The sequence below is a fragment of the Anabrus simplex genome, chromosome 7, assembly GCF_040414725.1.
Source record: "Anabrus simplex isolate iqAnaSimp1 chromosome 7, ASM4041472v1, whole genome shotgun sequence".
In the NCBI taxonomy this organism is placed as follows: domain Eukaryota; kingdom Metazoa; phylum Arthropoda; class Insecta; order Orthoptera; family Tettigoniidae; genus Anabrus; species Anabrus simplex.
In genome coordinates, this window is record NC_090271.1 from 193,661,753 (window position 1) to 193,688,284 (window position 26,532).

At 39.0% G+C, this 26,532-nt stretch overlaps 1 protein-coding gene across 1 annotated transcript in view; it reads left to right on the top strand.

The window, feature by feature from the left end:
- Positions 1 to 25,094, top strand: part of LOC136877033 (ras-related and estrogen-regulated growth inhibitor-like protein) — a 50,594-nt gene extending 25,500 nt beyond the window's left edge. Inside the window, exons 4-6 of the mRNA XM_067150835.2 lie at positions 15,503 to 15,579; positions 18,632 to 18,820; positions 20,715 to 25,094. Coding sequence (XP_067006936.1) covers positions 15,503 to 15,579; positions 18,632 to 18,820; positions 20,715 to 21,071 — 623 coding nt within the window. The 3' untranslated portion in view covers positions 21,072 to 25,094. The remainder of the gene's footprint in view (positions 1 to 15,502; positions 15,580 to 18,631; positions 18,821 to 20,714) is intronic.
- The last annotated feature ends 1,438 nt before the right edge of the window (positions 25,095 to 26,532 follow it).

Sequence of the window (26,532 nt, forward strand, 5' to 3'; positions counted from 1 at the left end):
TAAATATCTACAAGATGAGTGTTGCCTGGGGAATGCCAGCTTCCCTGACTCAGACGTCAATAGCCAGGTGTCGTCCTGGAAGGCAAGAACCGCCCCGTCTGTCCTTGGATCATAGGAATGTTGGCACAAGGCCATGGCAGTCTACTTCGTCAGGAACACAGATGATAAGTCTTCTTTCCCTCCCGGTTGGTTGCTAGGCCGTTGTTGCACTCACAAGAGCGCTTCCTGTTTGCTACCATTACTGACACTTCATTCGCTGCCGATTGCGAAATGATCAAAGATCTATCTCTTCATGCTGTTTTCATAACTATAAATCCAAACACTGCGAAACAGTGCAATATATACATATCGAGAAAAAGCCGGATATTTTCGAGAGAGCTTCAAGTTAATTATGGTTCAGCACAGAAATGTATATGTTTAGTTTCTACCACTAATTCAGAGAAATCTGGAAGGTTAAATAACACAAACATAAATATTTAAATATTTAGAAGCAAATGGCACGGCGCAAAATTTCCTAAAACGTGTCCTTCATGAGAAAGTTGTTTGCTATTCTTATATAATGGCAACGTTTTAATTGATTGAATCACGTGAGTTGAGAAAATAGGTGAGACATCGTTTCAGTAAACGTCGAATAGGGTTGTGTATCTATGTAAAATATGCTTCCTCTTTCAGAATTGAACATATTTATTATATGAGCTCTTAAGAATCAGGAACTATCTTTACATCGGTCTGTTTTCAGACCAACTTTGCTTTATGGGAGCGAAAGCTGGGTGGACTCAGGATATCTTATTCATAAGTTAGAAGTAACAGACATGAAAGTAGCAAGAATGATTGCTGGTACAAACAGGTGGGAACAATGGCAGGAGGGAACTCGGAATGAGGAGATAAAGGCTAATTTAGGAATGAACTCGATGGATGAAGCTGTACGCATAAACCGGCTTCGGTGGTGGTGTCATGTGAGGCGAATGGAGGAGCATAGGTTACCTAGGAGAATAATGGACTCTGTTATGGAGGGTAAGAGAAGTAGAGGGAGACCAAGACGACGATGGTTAGACTCTGTTTCTAACGATTTAAAGATAAGGGGTATAGAACTAAATGAGGCCACAACACTAGTTGCAAATCGAGGATTGTGGCGACGTTTAGTAAATTCTCAGAGGCTTGCAGACTGAACGCTGAAAGGCATAACAGTCTATAATGATAATGTGTGTATGTTAAGAATCAGGCATAATATCAAACGCAGAAAGCTTCCTCTGTTATTGCCATAGTTTTCCTGTACGACACATTCAATCATTGACTAAGTAGATAGAAAAGAAAGGAAATTATAGTAATATTTAGACTATACAATAAACACTCTTACAAATAAACAATTCTTGAGAGATAAAAATCCCCGAAATTCTCTCTTACAGCTTGCTTGCTCGTAATGAAGTCTAAGGTGGTGGTGGTGATTTTCATCTTAAAAAGAAGTTTAAGTAGATAATCATCCTCTCTGAACAAATGGAAGCAAACGTAATTCCTTCACTAAACTAGTACTGAAAGCACTCAAACCCTTCAGGACTTTTTAGTTGTGAAATTACCTGTGTTATTGCCCAGTTGTGTCTCGACGGAGCACTAGCCACCAGCGTCTTGGAAAGATGTGGCAATCCAAGTGACGAACCCGCTGTCATACCGGTAATTTCATAATTGAGAAGGCTTGGATACTTTAATATTCATAGTCAGTGAAATTATGGTTCCATTCTGGGAAATTTTGAGATCAGTGCTTGTTTCTGATACGGGAAATTAAAAGAGAAAACAAATTGTATATGGATACACAATTCGATATAACGTAGCCTTAACCGCACTGGAATACACTAATACAGTACTTGAAAGTCGGCCAACTCAGAGACAAAGTATTCCTAGATCGATGCTGACAATATTTTTCATCTCAACATATCAGGAATATATTCTTTAAATTTTAGCCCATACTTTCGTTACACCTTTTATTTTTTTATCAATTCTACCACATCTTCTTTATTTTGTAAATGCTACAGTAATGAATATGACACCAGGTTGTCCCTCACGTGGCTGCAAGTGTTAGGAAGAAACGTGCGCTACAAATGCTGTCCACACGAGGTTGTTGTTGTTGTTGTTGTTTTTCTGCCTCAATCACTGCTGTCGATATATAAACACGATCAGCAAACTCACAGCTGGTAGTGAAAGTCGTGGCCGTCCAACACACGCTTACCTTTCCCCGATATGTTGCACAGATACCTGATATTAAAGGACGAATAATCACTTGTTTTTCAAACAGAAAAGGTGGTCTTGTGAAAGAAAATTACCATTCGCACTCCATGTCGTACGTTGTCGTGTAAAAGAGCTTTGGTGACACAATCAGTATTTACCCGATAAAATAGTATTTAATAATAATATTATTTATTTACGTCCCACTAACTACGTTTGACGGTTTTTGGAAACGCCGAGGTGCCAGAATTTTGTCCCGCAGGAGCTTTTTACGTTCCAGTAAATCTACCGACATGAGACTAACGTATTTGAGCACCTTCAAATACTACCGAACTGAGCCAGGATTGAACCTGCCAAGTTGCGGTCAGAAGGTCAGCGCCTCAGCCGTCTGAGCCACTCAGCCCAGCAAACAATTAATTTAAACTTAACTCGCCCAGCAGAGTCATGGTTTCTCTGCCACCAGTTAGAATCAAATGGAACGCCTGAATTGACACGCAGACTGTCTAAACGCCGTGAGATCAAAATGTCTGCACACGTTAATTGAGTACATAGTCAGAAAGACACGGTTGTAGTTCTACATTATTGTAAATACAGTAAAGTAATCTCGTGTCCTCGTGATGTTGTGCCGCTCTTTTTAGGCCCACCCCCAATGGAGGTGAGCTGCACCATACTGACCACATACAAGCGCTCCTGACATTCTTAAATCTCTGGCAGGACCGGGAATCAAACCCGGGCCACCGAGGACGAAAGCAAATAATGATAACCGTTACGCTACAAGGGCAGACTGTAAATAAAGCCACTTATTTTGCTATTTGCTTTATGTCGCACCGACACAGATATGTCTTATGGCGACGATGGGATAGGAAAGGCCTAGGAATTGGAAGGAAGCGGCCGTGGCCTTAATTAAGGTATAGGCCCGGAATTTGCCTGGTGTGAAAATCGGAAACCACGGAAAACCATCTTCAGGGCTGCCGACAGTGGGGCTCGAACCCACTATCTCGCGATTACTGGATACTGGCCGCATTTAAGTGACTGCAGCTATCGAGCTCGGTAGCCACTATAGCAAAAGGACATCCAGTTTTACCTAGAGTCCGAACAAAGCGGACGTGACCCTTCAAAAAGTCCCTCATACATTTGCAGAGATTCGAACAACAGTCACTTTGGTGAGAAGCCACTGGTAATTCCGCTTAGCTCTCACGCTCATCATACTATTATTATTATTATTATTATTATTATTATTATTATTATTATTATTATTATTATTAATTAGAAGAACAACAAATATTTCGTACCTACATCATAACTTACATTCTGTACCAGAAAGAAGGACACGGTAAAGGTGAAGAAAATCAAACATTCGGTACCTTTAATCAGCTGATACACGGCTTTCGACGTGCTGCAAATTATCTTGTACAACTCCTGCCTCTGTATCATACCTGCAGAATGTATTGTCAGATAGCTCGATAGACTCAGCAGTGATAAAACACAAAGAGCAATGGAAAGTTTTCTCCAGTAAACGAGTTGCGAGAAGTGGTTTCTTGGACATGGATATAGACATTGCATCATTCAATTTGCCCGCCAGATTCCTTATCGGAGGATATACGACATGTTTATGCACTTGAGGCATACACAACCCAGCACATCCTGGATATTAGACCGCATGCTTTTCGATCTATATTTAGTACACCCAGCCGTAAACCCTTTCTCTTTTTGCATTCAGACTACATAAATTGTAGATTATTTCGGTGAATACACTCCGCCAACGCACTTTTACTGACGTCACCAAGGCCCGCATTTGGCACATATCTATTTTAATTTGTTGCGATCTCCAGTAGTTCTGCTAACGGTACCTCATCTCTCAAACCTCACAATAGTTCGTGTTACGAGGAAAGAAGGAGTTACATGGCACTACAGTGACTGTCGAATAACCTACCCCACTTCGAGGTCGGTAAAGCACAATGTTTTTCTTATCATTGAAAGCTCCACTCGCCATTTAGTTGTTTGCCAGTAGAGTTGTTCAAACAAAGAATCAGCGCATGCGTTTTCGGGGAGTATCAATATATACGTAATTTTGAATGGTTAAAAACAGAAACAATCGCTCAAAAAACATCATGAAGATACTACAATGATATTCAGACAACCTAAGGGTGTTCCAAATTCACCATATGACCTTGTGTGTAAGCTCCCTTCCACCAGTCTGATTTATACAGCTCGGCTACGTAACAAACACTTTACAATCTCCACACAAAAATGGTATTTTTATTCCTTAAGTTTTACTTTATTCCCAGACTATTTACAGTTCTATTATGAAATAAATTCCATAAATAAACGAAATTTTCCAGAGAATACTAAGAAAACTATAATTTTCCTGTGCACATGAGCAAATTTAGACTGTGGTACCATTACTACGAATATATAAGATTATACCTGCATAATTAATACTGTAGTATCATCAGTAAGGGGTAAGATAAACTTACTCTTTTTTCTTTTTCTTTTTTTTGCTAGTTGCTTTACGTCGCACCGACACAGATAGTTCTTATGGCGACGATGGGACAGGGAAGGGCTAGGAGTGGGAAGGAAGCGCCCGTGGCCTTAATAAAGGTACAGCCCTAGCATTTGCCTGGTGTGAAAATAGGGAAACCACGGAAAACTTTCTTCAGGGCTGCCGACAGTGGGATTCGAACCTACTATCTCCCGAATACTGGATACTGGCCGCACTTAAGCGACTGCAGCTATCGAGCTCTGTAAACTTACTCTAGTATGGTTGGCTGAAACTGATATCTGTTATGCCAAAAAGAGCATTGTAAATTTTTTCAAGCACGGTACTTGCAGGATTTTCTTCTCAGGAGCTTGCTTGCATCTTTTAACACTTTCCCTAACTCCCTAATATCAACATCGCTGCGACAGGAAAGAGTTAGATTTGGGAAGATAGGTAAGTACCAGCCCGAACTTTTCCTTGTGAGAAAATGAGAAAACAGAGAAAATGGTTTTCAGGGCTGCTGAAACAGGGATCTGCACCCACTTTGTCATGTATCAAAGCTTAAAGATAAACGACCCGCGCAGTGCTATCATCTCGCTCAGTAGCTTGAACATTTAAAGGTCTGTAGGGAAAATGAACGGTTGAAAAATTTGAATCAATGGAACAGTGTTCCCTGTGAAACTATCTGATAGTAGCAGCTCTTCATTAATGTTAACAAAGAGGTACGGGCTGGCCCAGTACTGGACGGAATGTAGAACATCTATTTTCTCCGGCAATGTTGTCACAACCGAGAACAGGCCTTGCCATTACAGCGAGGAGCAACTCCTCCTTCAGTAAACTGCTGAGGTCTAGTCACAAGCCGACGCTCTCAATGAAGATGTATAGTCTGTCTCTAATATAAATGTAGGCTACTGCTATATAAAGAAAAGCTCATTTTTACTTGTCTAACGACTGTTCCAGTTAATGACGTTCTTATCAGATGCCGGGGTATCATAAGTTTGTCCTACAGGTGTTCTTCAGATTGCTGGAAGCCAACGACAAGGAATTCAACAGGGGTGGAACTGGCTGTCAAGGGAACAGGGTGACAATGACTAACTGGCTGTACCGCCGAGATGAGCTCATTGGCATCATAAATAATTACTGGTTTGATAAAGAACGTATCAGACATTACCAAACATTTAGGGGATTCACCGGGAGGCAGTCTTACGTTCTACTTGTACCGTTTTAGGGGGTACCAAGATGATATAAAGTTGGTCCCAGAGGAGTTCTTTTCCATGCTGGTAAATCTAATGATCTGAGTTCTTTCATGTACCACCGGAATGACCGAAGGTCGAAACCACAACCTTGGACTCAGAGGTCAATCCCTCTACAATCTAAGCCACATTGATCTAATAGAAAAAACAAGTAGGCTACTTTAAGATACTAAAAAATACTTTGTATAATATCGCAAAATGACACAAAATAGACCGGTCATCAGTTGAACACACTAGAATTCCGGCACTAAAAGCGGACGTCTTGAACGTATTTCATGAATATTTCGCTGTTTGTTAGTGATCGACTACACATATAATTTTATATTAAACTGGATGGTTGTTGGGCGATACTTTGGATTCGTCCTCAAACTCCATCCATACTTTATTAAAATGGTATGTAAGTTTAATTCCTGGAGAGTTTAAGTCTTTAAGGCAAACACGATTGCAATGACAATTTTTGCCCCTCAACTCTCAAGAAATGTCAAAAAACAGTCCTCATTTTCATACACCCGTGTCTAAAAAATCATAAAATATCACAATGCTGTAACTTTTAACAATATATAAACCTAAGACATAGTGACTTCTTCTTTACACATTATGACATTTATGTTAACTGATCATTCAGCATAATGCTTTGTTCATAGTGAAGCCTAGAAGAAAAGTAGTGACAATTTTGCAATGTGTATGTTTATTTTGCGCGCTTCTTAAGTAGGCCATTTTTTACTCTTTTGTGACAGTTTTTACGACTTTCGCATTCCAGTCTCACACTCTCAGCAAATCTTCTCTGTAGTGAAAGTAGTTTACACAAGATCAAAAGCAAAACTCTATAATAAACCAAGCCAGCGAGTGGCTATGATCTGCTCTTCAACATAACTCATCTCATTCTGTGAAACAAAGTAACAGATCGTGATATCTGATAGAAATTTGAAGTCCACATTTCTCTTGTGAATTGGACCGTGTGTTCTGGAAGGCATCCAGACAGCAGCTAGCTTTGTCCTGTGCCGAGCTTGACCTAAATGCCCGGAGAACAACTGTCTTCTGCTACATCGCCGCCATTTCTCGCCTCATTGTCCTACCCGAAGGAAAAACACACTCAGCACCGTGACAAGGCCTGGCTCTTATTTGACTCGTTGCATCACTTTTCAAAATGCTCTGTGCCCTTAACCCTTGCGCCATTCTGTAAGATACCGTGCCAAGAATTCAACAGATGGGCGAGCCTCTCTTCACAACCACACCTCCCCGCAGTGGGATGATCCATTCACACCTTCAATCTCGCAACAGAAAACAAAATTTACTCCCATGTACAAGATGAGGGTGGTATGTTACATTAAGACTCTACAGTTTCAAAACTACGTACAACTGTAAGAAAGTCAGTAAATGTGTCATGAGGTACTATTTTCTGCAACAATTTATACATTCCGTTTAACTTCGCTCCTACATGTAGGAAAAAAAAAACAACATGAAAGTCGTTATGTGACACATGAATGGATTCACGTTAACCTAAACAGGTTATTTAAAATTATCATTAAATCTACTGATATTCTTAACCACTACTCGAGCGAGTTTAGAAGAGATTGACCAAGTTTGGAAGCAATACCCTCCACCCACACATAAAGGAGGTTGTGCTACTGATTGAAACGTTGTTCTTTTATGTCGCGGTGGGTAGTTAATAAATGAAAGATAATAAGCAATTATGGACAAAGTAATTTTCAGTACAAAAGCTATCGGTTAGCGACGAAAACCATCCAAAAATCTTTCTCTCAATATGGCACTCACAGAAGCTGTTTTCCACAATTTATTGATTCATATAACGAATTCCAGACAGTAACCATATTTTCCTCTGTATACACTTCATATGCATATTTTTTTCAACATTAATGTTTGTAAGGGTTTATGGAACAGAACATGTTTAAATAGTTGCGACAGTAAAGGTAGGCTATACACCGGTCTTTGGTCTGCTTTCAGGGTCTACTTTAATGTGCCACTGAATTTATTTATTTATTTATTTATTTATTTATTTATTTATTTATTTATTTATTTATTTATTTAATCTACAGATGCAAAAAGAAAGGATAAATGGTTTGCAAGACTAGTTTATTGCTGTATTTAGGTAATTATTTCGTTATTCCATGTTGTGTTTCTAGACACACAATATTGAGAAACGCTAACATCAGTTAGGAAAAGGGCTTCATCCCTAACAATTGTGTGGAGCTGTTGGCCGCAATATCTTCAACCTGTTTCGTGAAACAGTTTATACTCAACAAATATCTTCCAAATTATTTCTCGGTAATTTCAATTTTATAACTACGTCTGTATTATCAGGCTGTAAGTCTCAATAATTGGTCACAAAGAGTTTGTTATCAGTTGAACCATTTAGTCGGCATACAGCATACAGCCACATCATCATTCTCATCTGAATGATGTGAAAAATGAGAAACGCAGTCTTTCTCCAGTATTTCAGCTGCCTGCCAACAAGAGCGATGCTCTTCCGCTTTGGCCGATTGTGGCTCTCAAGACTGGAAGTACTCGCTTACTAGGCGTTCGAATGCCTGGGGCTGCCTTCCCAATACAAATATAGACTCGTGCCAGCAAGAATGCAGATCGTCTGCGCATGCGTTCCTCACTCATCTCGAATAATCGCAGCGGGCTACAAGGACGAGCAAGCTTGTGTCAAAACATCCGGGCTAATACTCGAGCAACATGGGCCTACCTTCACAATTCATTCATGACGCAGCTGTTGTTTTCAAAATAAAAGCACTGAGAATCCTTTAATATTGTACGAAATTCCAGAACAGCACAATTATATGATTTAGAAGAGTAACTCTTGTCTTTATGTTGGTAATTTGGGGACCGCTAGCTCAGCCTGGATGTCATACAGGGGTGTAGCCAAGGGAGGGTTACTGGGGATTGGAAGCCCCCACCTCCACCTCCACCCCCACCCCCGCATGCCCCATGGAATTTTTGCAAAAGAAAATAAAGAGAAACTGACAATAAACAAGTGACAGAAGATTCAAGAGGTTCACCCTTTCGAAAATTCACAGAGACAAAATTGTAATACCAACAGATTTCATGAACCTATTTTCTAAGAAGCCTTGAAAGTTGGATTTTAGATCGCAATCTGAACATACCATTCGCCGTAAAACTATTCACATTGATCTTTTTTTTTGTTATTTTAATGTAAGATTTTGTAGTGTACCGGCAGTAGCAGCGAATGAGAATTAAAATGCCGGGGAAAAAAATAAATACAGACAACAAACAGTACTGGGTATTTGGGATATAGCGGTATACATCAAAACTGGTTAAAAAAAGCGGTACAAAATGGTAATCTCTCTGAGCGAATTTCCACAGAGAGGTAAAGGTTGATATTTTACCAACTTAAGTGCGGTAACAATAGTTTTTTTGAGATTTTGATTCAATACTATACAATAAAACGTTCACCAAAGGAACAATATTACACATTTATTACAATTAAATAGAAGTGCGCCGTAATTACACAATTTAAGAAATTTAGTATTTGACTACAGACAAAGAAGCTAGCAGACACTAAAGAGACTGTCACACTGACGAATGAGCGCGGCAATCGGGTGAAACATACCTCAGTGTCTATGACCTTGGCAAAAAGTATACCCCTGCTACCCTTCCCCGCAGTACAAGCAAAATCTCCACTACTTGTGCGTATTTCTGCTAATACGCACTCTCGGGCAATGATTAATGACCGACAGATGAAATGAAATTATATTGGAGAGTGTTGCTGGAATGAAAGATGACAGGGAAAACCGGAGTACCCGGAGAAAAACCTGTCCCGCCTCCACTTTGTCCAGCACATCAGGATTTGAACCACGGAACCCAGCGGTGAGAGGCCGACGCGCTGCGGCCTGAGCCACGGGGGGTTCGGCTGAAATGGAATAAAAATGTCATGTTTTCTGCACAAAGTTGGGGGGTGACTGCCCCCCACTCGCCCCCTCCCCCCCCCCCGCCCCACAATCACCGCTATTGTTACCGGTATTGCAATCTGAATATCAACATAATTTACTTGTGTCAGTGTCCATATGACACTCGTGCATGCGCGCACCACAGACCCACAATAATCTTCATTATGTTCTATCATAATTTTGTAACTATAACACCCCTTATCTCGATCAATGGATCCTGGCTACGCTACTGATGTCATTCCACTTGACTGGGCCAGTCGCGTCGATTTCATCTCTCCAATCACACCTTCGCCTTCCATGTCCTCATTAGGTTGTATAGAAAATACCACACAAGGATTCGTATGCTTATTCACCCCCGTGTTAATAATGAAAATGAAGCCATGTCCAAACAGATCACTAGGGCTCTTGAAGGTGTGTTAGGTAAAGGCTACCATTATACTTAACCTGGGTGCTTTAACAAAAAGGTTGGTTAGCCCGCTGCCCCGCTGCTTTTGCCTCCAGGAACTATTCTGGTATTTATTCTTGGTATGGCTGTGTGAACCACAGGTCTATGTGCCTATTTGGGTGTATAAACTTACCGAGTTCTGGACAGAGAACTCACCCACGTCCTTCTGGGTAAACCGAGCTCGCCTTTACCATCTAGATAGGTAGCTCCACCCCATCCCAGCTCTCCTCCTGTGTTAGTCAATGTATTATCTAAATCTTTTCCACCATTAGCCCAAGGGGCTTTTAATATGAGAGCGTGGTCTGCGGGGCCCTTAGCTGAGTCCTCGCGTTGCTCCATTTACTTGTTCCAGGCTCCTCATTTTCATCTATCCTCCCTTGGTCAACTCTTGTTCTCTTCCAACCCCGACGGTGTTAGAGCACTCGAGGCCTAGACAGTATTTCATTTTCACGCTCTTCGTAGCCCTTGTCTTTCTTTGGCCAATTACCTTCATTTCTTGAAGTGTCGGATCACTCTCAGATTAGTGTTATTTGGAGGATGGCTGCTCAGTTGTACTTCCTCTTAAAACAGTAATTACCACCACCACTACCACTCTTCCACCATTCTTATCATAACGTTGACGATCCGCTGAAGACCACGATGAAGATCGAATTAGAAATGGCATGTTTGCGGCTGGAACGCTCAAAACACGCTTTACATTGCGCGGAGTGCAATATGAATAGCACGTGCTAGGTCCGTGTACCGGCAAACTACTGTCGTGTGGGTGGGTTATTAATCTTTAAAGTGAAGCGGCTGTCAGTGAGGAATGCTATGTTTAGAACACCTCTACTTACTCCAGAGTTTAACTTATACAATGTATTAGAGAATGCGTACCGCATTACCCAGGAGTGTCCTATATTCCAATCTATTAGATCTATTACGTCTAGAACATCTCAACTAATTTATTCATTCATCTTCTGGAAATTATTACCCACATTCTAATGTATTACAGAATTGTTTTCAACACTTGTTATACAAATTAATTAACCACAAAATATAATATACTTCATGAGCAATTGAAGAGCATTCGTTTCTAAAAGATGCAGGAAAAATTATATATGAAAGTTATTACTATTCCATTTTAAAACATTTCAAAAGTATAGTTTTTCGAAATTATTCTACTAACGCTTGAAACATGAGTTTCATATCACGTTGGATATAAAACCACTGTAACGGTCTAAACAACATTTAAAATATATCATTCAGTATTAATATTCAACCAACAACAAACCAAACCCCTCTTCGTACGAGCCATGGAGGCCCATGAAGGAGTGAAGGCTTCTACTATTCGTAAACTCGGCACTTAATAGAACAGTGGGTCACTTCTATGCCCAACTATATTTACCCCAGGAATTAACCCGGTACTCATTTCTGGTGTAGAATTAATGGACCTCGGGGCCGTGTGCCTTTCTGTAGATAGAAATCTCATTTCTAAATTTTTCGTTTTCCTGACAGGCAATCGAACTCACAACCTTCCGGAAGAACACCCTTACCACCTCTGATAGGCAGCCCCATCTAACAATAAAAAGTAGGCTATCCTAAATATGGAGTATCACACAAAATATATTTTAATCCGAACTTCCATTTAGTTGATTGACTGTGAATTATAGTCTACATGAATAATAATAATAATAATAATAATAATAATAATAATAATAATAATAATGACCGCCTCTGTAGTGTAGTGGTTAGTGTGATTAACTGCCACCCTGGGAGGCCCGGGTTTGATTCCCGGCTCTGCCACGAAATTTGAAAAGTGGTACGAGGGCTGGAACGGGGTCCACTCAGCCTTGGGAGGTCAACTGAGTAGAGGTGGGTTCGATTCCCATCTCAGCCATCCTGGAAGTGGTTTTCCGTGGTTTCCCACTTCTCCTCCAGGCAAATGCCGGGATGGTACCTAACTTAAGGCCACAGCCACTTCCTTCCCTCTTTCTTGTCTATCCCTTCCAGTCCTCCCGTCCCCAACCAAGGCCCCTGTTCAGCATAGCAAGTGAGGCCGCCTGGACGAGGTACTGGTCATCCTCCCCAGTTGTATTCCCCGACGCAGAGTCTGAAGCTCCAGGACACTGACCTCGAGGCGGTAGAGGTGGGATCCCTCGCTGAGTCCGAGGGAAAAGCCAACCCTGGAGGGTAAGCAGATTAAGAAAGAAAGGAAGAAATATAGGAATAATAATAATAATAATAATAATAATAATAATAATAATAATAATAATAATTGTTTGCAGATTTTTAAGACGAAGTTGAAGATTTCATAAATCTCAAGTTTAAAATGAACACGTGTAGCAAATTGTGTTTTAATACTTAACACTTAAACTTGAAAGCTAATCTTGTTTCATATACTTTTTACAAAAGTATTTTATGAATTAAAAGTCATAGCTTCAGTAATTGTAAAATATATTTACATAGCTGATAGCACCAGTAAAAAATAAGGGTGAGCCAAATGATATTGATATGGTTTTCATGGAATTGGAGGCTCTTGTTTTCAATTTTGGAAACGCAGTACATTCTAAAAATGACAAATAGAGACACAGACAGATAGATAAGAGAAATATAAAGAGAAAGAAAGACGCGCTAAGCACCCTTACTTTAGGATTGGTGACAAACATCCAGTACGAGCGTACTTAGCAAGGCGTCTGCCAAGTGGCAAGAGCATTCCTTCCCACAATAAACCGTTTAACGTGCTATAATTAAACCAGGACCACTTAAACTCATGAGCTATTCTATATTCGTTGCATTTTAGGTCAAATAAGAGGCGCTCTTCTCAGTGATTCAAATGTCATCAATTCTCCTTTTATTATTCTTCCTGGTCTTTTACCCAATTTCTTGGGGTCGGTACTTGATGCACAGTGGCCCTATTTAAAGGCTGGATGCGCTTTCTGTCATCAACCCTTGATAGAGGGATGCATTCGCTATGAAGTCACTTGTGGTAGTTGGTAGTGTGATGTGCTGTGTGTAGAAAAAGAGAAATGCATTAAGACGAGTACAAGCACCAGTCCATGAACTAGAGGAATTAGCCTAACTATACATAGTTAAAATCACCGCCCCGCCAGGAAATCGAACTCAAGGCCCTCTGAACTGGAGGCCAGTACGCTGACCATTCAGCCAAGGAGCCGGACAATAAAAGTTGTCAATGAGTTATTCGAATGATTTTTCAAATGTGAGGTTACGTTAAATTGTAGTGGGCCGGGCTGAGTGGCTCAGACGGTTGAGGCGCTAGCCTTCTGGCCCCAACTTGACAGGTTCAATCCTGGCTCAGTCCGGTGGTATTTGAAGGTGCTCAGATACGTCAGCCTCGTGTCGGTAGATTTACTGGCACGTAAAAGAACTCCTGCGGGACAAAATTCCGGCACCTCGGCGTCTCCGAAAACCGTAAAAAGTAGTTAGTGGAACGTAAAGCAAATAGCATTATTAAAATTGTAGCGGACTTGAAGCACTGATATCCTTCTTGACATGATGAGATATTAATCAAAGTAAATGATTCATAAGTGTAGAAATCACAATCACTACAAATAACAATAATTTTAGGAATCAAAATAAATTACAACATGAAAATTTTGATTTACATAATTAGGTAGAAGATTAAAGGAAATAGGAATGTGTTAATTTGGCCACCATGTCACCTGCTGCATGTTTACCTTTGGTTTCTAGAATATATTTCCCAGCACGAGGCTCTTTTCGAACAAAGAATAGGACCTGACATGAAGTTCTTCGGTCCATTTTGCACGCGCCAAGTGTGGAAGTATTTAAGGAACAAGGGCGAACAGGTTCTAAAGACGCGACCTCGACCGCACGAACGAGCCCAGTGCAGGAGCAGGGCTTCGTTTAATTACAGCCACGGAGTATCCGGCCATTGATCCCCGTCAGTAGATTCATTACAGTGTCCGCAGACACAGGCGTAAACAGACTCTAATTACACCACTTTGCTTTCTCTCCGAGACCAGTCATTTGTCATTAACTCCTATGTTCTAAATTTGTCTCTCTCTCCAAACTTTGGTGTAGACTGAAGTCCTAATCCTTCGTTGCATACTAGATTCAATTCGGTGCTAAAACTAGGATGTTAATGCTTTCAAGATAGAGAATATTTCAAAAATTTATTAATTAAGTCTCAAGTAGGTGAGAAATTCCTATTCCCGACCCAACTTATTTAATCAAATTTCACTTTCGGACCATCATGCGTACACTTAGCAACGTACTGCCCAATCTGTATTTCTTAATTTTGGATGACTCTCGGGATATTTAATATCTAATGCTTCTTCCGGTTTTGATCACGTCAACTTATTTATACATTCAGACGTTTCACCCACAATGTGATATGACATTTTCAGTGACAAAGACAAAACTCCACATGACACCGAACCCAAGAACATATGAATGAAAATACAACGGGTTTTGTTTCACTACTGCTAAATTCATATTTAATTTAAAACACACACAAAATATTATCACCTTTTATAAAGTAAATTAAGTACCATAAAAATAATTCCAATCATAATTAAAATTTAAATGTACGCCCATATAATGTGCAACCAGATTGCTGAGTAGATCCTTAGAGGGTGTCAGAGTTAAACCACTTCTAATCTCATAGTTTTAAAATCACAGTCCAAGTGGTCAAGGCACCCACATATCCCAGCATAGTGAATTCAAACAATCTCGAAATACAAATGAGCTAATTTGCAAGAAAACATACATTTTTTTCAAATTTGCGCGTTGTGTCACATAGCTTACTTTCAAGATTTAAAGGACCTCTGGGAATGCACAGATGTATTCGAGATTCCCCACAAGGTACTGAGTAAATGTTTATACTTTCGAGAATCTTGTGACCATTCAGACAAATGGCAAATTATGTTCAATATTTTCTGAATCTTTACAAGTTCATAGCTCTCATTTATCAAATAATTGTCTTGAATTCCTTCTTTGATAGTAACATTGGACAGCAACATCGCTCAGTTTTCATGATTCCATTCATATTGTAGGGTCAATGTTATAATTGAGCGTAAACCTACACCAAAACATACCGTTTTGTCAGTATGATTTGTCTAAGAAATAGAAGTGTGTCTTGTGAAAATACATGTATCTTATTTGATGAAGTTTATAACTGCACATGATTAATGTTGTGTGTATCTTTCTATCTTTCCAGATTTGCTGTACCGTCAGACTGTGACGGTGAATAACACTCCACTTGAGGTGGAGATCGTGGATGTCTCCGGCGAGACGGTAAGCATCTCACTGCATTCCTCTGTCTTGCTTGGAATGATGCCTATCTTGACTCCACCCAACTACGTACCGTCGCCCTTCTTCCGTGTAGCACATAAATAATTTTAAGTATGTATACCCGCGACAAAATCTTAGAAACGAAAACTAATTAATTATCAGAGACGGTATTTGTTGATATCCGAGAATAATTAATGTTATATTCCTCTAGATAAAATAACTTGAGAAAGAACAGTGTTTGCATGGGCTGGAAAACTACCTTTGCACATTTCATTAGTACAGCTCCCAGTGTAGTACCTTTAATGTAGTCCGCGAGGACATTCTTCCCAATCCCTTGTAAAAATATTCATCTCTCCAAAGTCATATCGTCCATTGTCCATCGTAAATAGCAAGGCATTCTACTCGTAGATTATAACTCCATTGCCTTTCATAGTTACATCATCTGTTTGCTAGTGGCTTTACGTCGTACCGACTCAGATAGGCCTTAGGGGAGAAGAAAGGTCTAGGAGTTGGAAGGAAGCGGCCGTGGCCTTAATTAAGGTACAGCCCTAGCATTTGCCTGGTGTGAAAATAGGAAACCATGGAAAACTATCTTCAGGGCTGCCGACAGTGAGACTCGAACTCACTATCTCCCGGATGCAAGCTCACAGCCGCGCGCGTCTATCCGCACGGCCAACTCGCCCGGTACATCATCTGTCTCGGCTAAGTCCAAGTCTCTACCATTTACATATCATAGAGAAAAATCCGTCCTCCTCTGTGGTGTAGTGGTTAGTGTGATTAGCTGCCACCCCCGGAGGACTGAGTTCGATTCCCGGCTTGCCACGAAATTTTAAAAGCGGTACGAGGGCTGGAACGGGGTCCACTCACCCTCAGGAGGTCAACTGAGTAGAGGTGGGTTCGATTCCCACCTCAGTCATCCTCGAACTGGTTTTCCGTGGTTTCCCACTTCTCCTCCAGGCAAATGCCGGGATGGTACCTAACTTAAGGCCACAGCCGCTTCCTTCCCTCTTCTTTGTCTTCCAATCTTCCCATCCCCCACCAAGTCCCCTGTTCAGAATAGCAGGTGAGGCCACCTGGGCGAGGTACTGGTCATCCTCCCCGGTTTCATCCCCCGACCCAATGTCTCACGCTCCAGGACACTGCCCTTGAGATGGTAGAGGTGGGATCCCTCGCTGAGTCCGAGGGAAAAACTAACCCTGGAGGATAAGCAGATTAAGAAGAAGAAGAAGAAGAAGAAGGAGAAGAAGAAGAAGAAGTGAAAATTCCCTCGCATAGTCCGAGGGGGTAGGAGAACATGGAAAGATATATAAAGATTAAAAGAATAATGAAGAAATTATATAAAATATCATGTTTACTTCAAATCACACCATATAATTTTCAGATGTAATCATTCGTATTTCAAACATGATATTCATTCGTATGGTATGAGTTATTAGGAGAGTCAGATGTAAGGAAGCTGAAGCTGAACAACTGGAGACTCCTTGAGGCTTACAATAGCAAGTGAGCTCACAAGGGAAGAGCTGGCACGAGGTGGCTTGGCACTCTCATGTAACGAGCCTCCTATGACGTCCAGATGATTTTTCTATCTTCAAAGTAAAGTAATTATAACCTTTAACGAAGAGCATTACTCGCCGATGAGATTCTTTGCTTAAAATTGAATGGTGTGTTACAGTCTTCAGTTTTAAATTGAAGTATAAAATGCCAGGATTATATGCAAGTTCCATTGTACTGAATACTTTATGCGCCAAGAATAATGTGAATTGGAATCTGCGATGTCTTCATACTTCAGTCTGTTTAACGGATATAATCATAATATATTTTTGGAAAATAGTTTCACCCGAACTATACTCACTATTTCAAAGAAAACTATGTTTGTAATGAAGCTGCTGATTTTTCGAAGCTTAAAATATCGTAGCCAGAAACTTAATGTTAAATTATAGTACTCACTTCATGGTGATGGTGGTGATTGTTGGTGATTTCAACAACGAATTTCTCGAGTTCTCTTAGCGCTAATCACAGGAGAAAGAGAACTATATTTGAGAGCGCGAAAAATGAATGTAGAAAGGGATATATCACAGAAATCGCCAAAATTAAAAGCTCTTTCGAATTCGCAAACATAATACTCGCAAGAGTCAAATGAGAGGAAGAATTAATCAAAGGCGTTTGGATAACTAATATGAAGCGAGCCCTAGGAAATATACTAATCCCCAGAACATGCCTACATTCATAAGGATATAAACTGGGTTACGCTTTTTTTTCCTTTATTTTATTGGAAGGTGGTTCTAATTCGCTGCCAAACGCTATGCCAAATTCTTATCTTGTTAAGGAACACATAAGATTAATATTGACGACAATAGTAGGTGCCTGAAGAGCCTCCGTGGCTCAGACGGCAGCGCGTCGGCCTCTCACCGCTGGGTACTGTGGTTCAAATCCCGGTCACTCCATGTGAGATTTGTGCTCGACAAAACGGAGGCGGGACAGGTTTTTCTCCGGGTACTCCGGTTTTCCCTGTCATCTCTCATTCCAGCAACACTCTCCATTCTCATTTCATAGCATCTATCATTCATTAATAAATCACTTTGGCAGTGGCGAGCCCATCGTACTAACAGCCTATATCCGCTTCATTCATTACATCCCTGACCCGGTCAATGACTGGAAAACAGGTTGTAGGTTTTTTTCAGTAGTTGCCTAATCCTTGATCAATGCACCTCTTGTGTTATCTATTTGATCCATATTTCGGACCTTTTTACGGTACTCCTTATACATTGGTTTATAGGTATACATCGGTACCTCTAACACGAATAAATAAACTCCTTATGAAATTCCTTCACATTAAATAAAATATATTTAACGTTCTGTTAAACAGAATTCAGTATTTTATTTCAATTTTCAAATAGAATTATTTAGTGAAACAATCTAAACTCACAGAATAATACCCATCCACAGCCCAGTAAATATATTATATGGGATACAGGATGGTTACGTAGAATTGTTCCTAATGATCTGTATTTTCATTTCAGAGTCTAATCATTCTATTCGTTTTTTATTGTTACAGAGGGACTCCAGCTTCCCATTGGAGCAAGTACAGTGGGCCGATGCATGTGTGGTGGTCTATTCTATCACCGACAAGCAATCATTCGAGTACGCCGTGGAAGCACTTGAGAATTTCCAGAAGTTACGGCCAGTGAGTGCAGTTCCTGTTACATTGCTGGCAAACAAGGCAGACTTGGAACATCTCAGAGAGGTAATTATTTTTACTGTATAATAATAAAAATTCCGCTGTATGCGCACAATTATATTAAAATAAAAATATGAATTTCACAGAAAAAAGCAGAACATTTTGAAAGGACTGTTATGGTGTGCAGAACCTTAGATACTCTTTTATAATCCAGTAGCTTCAAAAGCAAGTGATTTCGTCCGCCCACATTTCTATATTTTTTCGAACATCACTACATCTTACGGTTTAATAAAACAAAATACCAACAGGCTTTGTACCAAAAAATGGACCACTTTTGTGCAGTAACAAGTTTCTGAGTCGACACAACACTCACCTCTCTAATCCTCGTAATTAATTACGCCATACGATAATAGTCTGGCTACTGACAGCAAGGTGCGTATTTCAAGTGTAAATGAGGAAGTTGTGAGCTATTTAAGTCCACACAGATTAGTCAGAGATATAATGGCTCCACACACACACATTGAATTGTTTAGCCCGATGACTGCAAGTTCCCAAAAGCCTCATTTAACCTCTCCATGCTGTTAAATATTATTGATGCACAAGGAACCTTATATAAAAAGATATTTACTTTGAAATATATCCCAAAATTTTGTATTAATATTTCTCTATTGTTTGCTTGAATTTTTGAAATAAGTTAATACATTTTCCGGCACTTGTAGTTTGCTTTTTTTATAATTTGTAATTTATCCTTAGTGTTGAAGTAAAATTTCCTAAAAGAAATTAACAAAACCTTAACTGACCGGAAACAAAATTCGTTAACGTGGAATTATAATATCCCTAATTTCTTGTTAAAAAAGATCAGAAAATGTAATTTTAAACGCGAAACAAATTCCTCCCAATACTTTTAAGATTTCCCAATAACGGTTATATTAAATGCCTTTTGCTTCCACGACCAGTCAATTAACTATGCCATATTCAGCTAACAACTGTCTTGAATGCTCCCATATTACCTTGCTTATATATAGTAATAATAATTATTATTATATTTTTTTACAACCTGCCTTACTTCGCACCGACACAGATAGGTCTTATGGCAACGATGGGATAGTAAATGGCTAAGAGTGGGAAGGAAGCGGCCGTGGCCTTAATTAAGGTACAGCCCCAACATTTGTCTAGAGTGAAAATGGAAAACCACGGAAAACCTGTTCAGGGCTGCTGACAGTGGGGTTCGAAACCACTATTACTGAATGCAAGCTCACATCTGCGTGCCCCTAAACACACAGCCAATTGTCTTGATAAAATAATAATAATAATAATAATAATAATAATAATAATAATAATAATAATAATAATAATAATACCTGAATTCATATTAGTGCAATTTAAATTGTGTTCAAAGCCATTGTGTTCAAAGCCATTTCTAGACTGCTGAAATTGAAGTTCTCAAATTTCAGTCCATAGAAAATTGTTTAAATAGAACTATCAACTCAGTCTATTAAATACTTGTATCTAAAATAGTGGTCTTATAAATTTAGAACGTACCGTAAATCTGTGAAGTGCTTTCTTTATAATAATAAAAGAGCTTTATTACTGAAGTATCCCAATCCATGATATTTTCATAACATAACAATGAAAATAATATAAATTATAACTTTCTGCGTTGGTAGAGTCTAGCACAGTGGACGAACAACACGTGAAACTGATATGAAAGCTATATAGTCCATTTAAACACAATTAAATTTAAGTGTTCACTGCTTATAATAAATTGATTTTAATAGCATGCATGATATGCTCTTCCACTACAAATTAAATAATTTTCAAGGAAAGATGTTCAAATTAGAAGTGTCAAAAGTGATCAATTGTGAATATATTAAATTCTGTTGTTACTGGTGTTTTTTCAATACATAGTTGAAGTAGCCCTACATTGTTTACTACAGTACCGTAACCTCTTCTGTTACAGGTCGAAGAAGTAGAAGGTCGTACAGCGGCAATACAAAACGGCTGCCAGTTCTTTGAGGTGTCCGTTGCGGAGAACAGTGCGGACTTATACCATGCCTTCGAAGTGCTAGTCAATGAATGCCGAAGCTTACAAGGCAGCACCAATTCCGGCAACGGTCATAAATCCCGCAAGTTCTCGGTGTCCAAGATGATCGGCACCTTGATCGGCAGTAACAACAGTAACAATGGTAAGAACGGAAGTCCTGGTCACGATAAACCGTCACAGGGCGGTACAGTCGTCGTGTGCCAGAAGTCCGATCTACATCGCAGCAGAGTCCTCAAACGACGCCAGAATTTCACCGCCACGGCATCGCTGTGACTACTACAGGGTCCTGCTGGCAGCGCAGCTGCCGTGCCTTGAAGAGATTTTGTTTGTCATCGTCGCGATGACACCCTCCGAGATTGGAACGGGTGGCGACGAGCTAACCCCCAAGCACTTGGCAGCAAGATAAGGAGTTCTTCGCGTCATGCTCCACTTGAAGAGCTCAGTCGTAGCTTCTTTGATTGCAGAAAGCCTAGTGCGTGTTACTTTTGGTAGTAACTCACCTTGGCGACAATGCCTAGAAGAAAGAAGAAAGCTTTTGATATATCATTAATTTGGATGATAAATAGCAGTGGTCCGAGAACCGACCACTGAGGGACACCTGAGTTTCTTTGTACTGCGTAAGAACTAGTACAAGAAAGAATTAATCAATTCATCATGTGATGAATTATTATTTGTTTGATGGGCAGTATCTTGTAAATAACTGTCTTTGTTATGCGTTATTTCTGAGACGCAACAGCCTCTTAGTCTCAGACAATCGCTAGACCTTTCAACATTATGACATAGCCACGTATCAAAACTCAATACGAATTTAGTTTTAGAGGATTTGAATGTAAAATGACATAGATCGGCCTACTAGAATATAGTCTATCATATTTTTGTTATCGCGTGAAAACCATAGAGAAAAAATATGGCAATCCCTAACGATATATTGGCATGTCCATGTTGAAAACTGAGGCTGAGAGGGTTTGGACGCGGGCCACGACACTCTGCGACGCCTTGGCGTCACGCGGGAGGAACCAAACGGCCTGGCACGCGTGTACAGGGGTCTGGGCGAGTCCATTCCATGTCCAGCGCAGAGACACCTCTGTCTTTCTTTACCGTACATTCCAGCGGAAAATCTTATGTCACCCATGTACAAGTGAGGTTTTCCGTCATTTCAACACAACTTTATTTCTCTTGTATTATTGTGTGAACTAACATATTTTTAATTACTCATTTACCATACACTAACTCAATTCCATATAAGTTGTACAAAATATGTCATTTGCTATTTGCAACTGCATATTATATTACATGAAACCCCATTGTTTTTTCATTAGTTTTGATATTTATATTGCATATCTCTGGGTGTCACCTTAATTCTTTTGTTAGATTTTATTTTCGATGGTGTTAACTATATTAATTCGAATTATTGTGAAACTTTAAGTCATTATTTGTTATACTGATTTTTCACAAGAGGGACTTACATAAAGTTGCAATGAAAAGTGTATTTAACGTCATAATTTAGCCTAATTTTGCCTAAATTCTAGATAGCACCTACTGAGAGTAACGTTTCTGGGGAACTGTGCCACATTCGGAATGATATTGTTACTGAACCTGTCTTAAAGATTCAACATCCTTGTCAGATACTCAGATGAGGATACCTTGAACGAAGCATTGAATTCCTTTGCATATACACAGTATTGCAGGCGTAAGAATGTTACGCATATGAAGACGTAATGCTGTTAAAGCAGAATAATTGATGATAATCTAAACCTCTGTAACTTGGCATTCATTGTTAGAATGATTTAAAAATCAAACTCAGAATCGAAATCTTCACGATTTTACTATTTTCCTTCAGTGAGGATTAAATATATAACAATTTCGTATTTACGTTCCTCAATTCGTAAAATTCATGCACTTCGATCAGTTAATTAAAACATATTAAAATATGAACATTGATATAGGATTATTGTCATTGTTACCTCTGGAGATCCAGCTCCAGATCTTCAGACTGCAAGATCAAACTCGGCAGAAGTAGTTGGATGTATGAAGGATGGAAACAAATCCATGTCGTACGATGTCAGCATCTAAAAGAACTCTGGTAATACTTTCGGTGTTTACCCGACAATATTTATTAACTCAGCAGTAAGTCGGCTAACGGAGTTCCGTTTTCTCTTTCATCTGATAAAGTAAAAGGGTAATTTCGTTACTGGCAAGCGAGTGGCCTAAATATAGTCAAACAAAAATACCTGCATACGATGTATGAGGCACACAATTATTATGAGAGCAACATCCAGTAAGTTTGTCATCTACCCGTTCAGAGAATATGCTGGAAATCTTAAATTACACATCTTAAATTTATTTCAGAAATCTTATAGCTGAAAATTAGTACAATTTTACTTACGTTGCAATGGTATCATTCACATAATAATATATATTTTTTTATATTGTTTAAAGTTATATAGAATTCAGTCTCGCTCTTTTAAAGATATAATATGTCATTTGCATCCAGTAAATTACATGCTATCTCTGGATACCCTACTGCAATTCATCTCACCCACTTTTAAGATATTAACGGAAAGAGTGGGACAGGATGACACTATTATTCATGCACCTTGCTCCCCACACTGAGTGGTACTAGCTAGCATCTGACAATTGGTATGCAACAGGTTTATTTTAGACAAATGGTTACCAGTCACTAGGGCTCGAGCCATCTGCTCTCCTTCTGCCAGTGTTACTTATTTCATTTCTCATTCACTCGAGCCAAATTCATTTACACGACACATGGCATCGTTTAATGTAGTTCAAAGCAGTAAAATATTACCAGAACAATTGGACACGAGAGATAGGTCGTTTCGTGTTCCACTATGAGCAACTTTGAACGACATACGTAATTTTTTAATCAACTTCAGTTATTTTTGAACCAGTCCTCTTTACGAATCACAATTCCAAATATTAATTCAATAATTAATATTTCGAGAAATTCAACAACTTTGCTATTATCAATTATAATTAACCACACGAAGATAGATACTACAACAATACAGGTTTTTATTATAATTCATTCTAGTAAATAATAATAATAATAATAATAATAATAATAATAATAATAATAATCAGTGTCTTAACCGTGCTAGTGAATCGACCGAAACAGGTCTCTCTCATTTTAATCACTCCAAAATACCAACTGACTGCGTTAGGATTCGAACTCGCAATGTTGCTCGTAGAAAGCGATAGTCTTGCGAATTGCACTTCACAACCGAATTTAACATACATTTCTGATAATAATAATAATTATTATTATTATTATTATTATTATTATTATTATTATTATTATTATTATTATTATTATTATATACTTTTGAGGCTCTCTTAATTACAACGGATTTAAGAAGACGCCAAGTGCCGAAATATTGTCCGCAAAGTGTCTTAACCGTGCTAGTGAATCGACCGAAACAGGTCTCTCTCATTTTAATCACTCCCAAAATACCAACTGACTGCGTTAGTTCGAACTCGCAATGTTGCTCGTAGAAAGCGATAGTCTTGCGAATTGCACTTCACAACCGAATTTAACATACATTTCTGATTATGTTATGAGTTCAGTTTTATTTGTGAAATCTTGCAACCATAACATACTTTATGAAATTACTCCAACTTTTAAAACAACATTAATTATTTCTAACTTAATTAAGTACCGGTAATTAAGTGTGTCAAATATAATTGCATAACGTACGATCTAGATCAACCAAATTTGTGTCGGATTGAAGAAATTCATACATTGAACTACAAACTGTCAACTACATGACAAATAAAATGCTTCTCTCAAGGTTGTGTAGCCTCATTTCATTCACTCCTGGCAAGAGTCCATGGAACTCACTAGCTTCTTTCGCCAAGTGATAGTAGCACGTGGCAGAACTCCACGCAAACCAAAACAAATCATTATGGCGATGTCCCCTGAAACAAAATTCCCTCTCCTAATTTGTGAAAATAAAAAGGAACGTATGGTGCTAAATAATGTATGAAGAAGTTATTTCTTGTTGATAGGTAAATATTGTGTGTGTTACAGACGAAGATTATTGTGAATATTATGACCCCAAACCTATCTCATTATGATTATTGTTGTTAATGATGTTTGTTTTATACAGTCGTGTCATTTGTAAAAATACGTGTACATTCGACAGTTGTAAGAAAACTGAAATATGATTAGGAGAGAAACTGGCTGTGATCTTATTCTAGGTTTTTGTATCATAATTTGTATAGTAAGTTATACAATAATTTTTGGTATAATAAATGCAATATATGCATATATATACATATTTGCTTTCATTGTTTTATTGTTAATTACGTCCTAATCCATAAACCTAGCATGCTATCTCCACTGACTTCACCATATCCTTATCATAAGACAAATTAACTTTTTGAAGAAATTTCTACTGTGCATATGATCATACTCAGCAATTCTGAAAATAGACATTAAAAAGTGCAGAACCTAAACTTTCCTGAATACCATTGCCATGCAATAATGGAAATGAGTAATGAAGAGTTACACAACTTATGTTGCGTGTGCCAAGACTTAAGAGTATTGGAAATGGATATGAGCGTCAGTAAGTATAAACATGAACATACCTCACCACGTGAATAAAGAAATTCGACAACCAACGTTCCATGGGGAAAGATATTTTCAAAAATATTTTCCATGTCGTTACATTCACTGTCAGATTGGTCATACAAAGCTAGAACAGGTCGATAATTTCAAGTATTTAGGTTGTGTGTTCTCCCAGGATGGTAGTATAGTAAGTGAGACTGTAAGAAGGAAGTGAGCTCACAGACGAAACTATCTTTACATCGGTCTGTTTTCAGACCAACTTTGCTTTACGGGAGCGGAAGCTGGGTGAACTCAGGATATCGTATTCATAAGTTAGAAGTAACAGACATGAAAGTAGCCAGAATTATTGCTGGTACAAACAGGTGGGAACAATGGCAGGATGGTACTCGGAATGAGGAGATAAAGGCTAATTTAGGAATGAACTCGATGGATGAAGCTGTACGCATAAACCGGCTTCGGAGGTGGGGTCATGTGAGGCGAATGGAGGAGGATAGGTTACCTAGGAGAATAATGGACTCTGCTATGGAGAGTAAGAGAAGTAGAGGGAGACCAAGACGACGATGGTTAGACTCGGTTTCCAACGATTTAAAGATAAGGGGTATAGAACTAAATGAGGCCACAATACTAGTTGCAAATCGAGGATTGTGGCTACGTTTAGTAAATTCTCAGAGGCTTGCAGACTGAACGCTGAAAGGCATAACAGTCTATAATGATAATGTATGTATGTATGTATGTATGTATGTATGTATGTATGTATGTATGTATGTATGTATGTATGTATGTATGTATGTATGTATGTATGTATGTATGTATGTATGTATGTATGTACATTCACTATATTCAAGTAGATCCTCGAACATTTTTCTAAATTAAATTCCCTGTATCTGGTGAATAAACGTCATAAACTGACGTTGAAATGAAGCAATTATAGCGTGGGTTCCTCTTAAAAGTTGATGCATTTAGTAATCAATAAACTAAAGTATTTAATGGTAAAAGGTCAGGCTACAGAATGAATAAGAAACTGTGCCACGAGTAATTCTATCATTACCGAAGTGGTTTTCGATGGGTGTGTTGGTGACAGGTGGTTCGATCTTGCTCAAACCATTCAGTATGACGTGCAGTGTTTCTTGCACCAAACTACTGTAT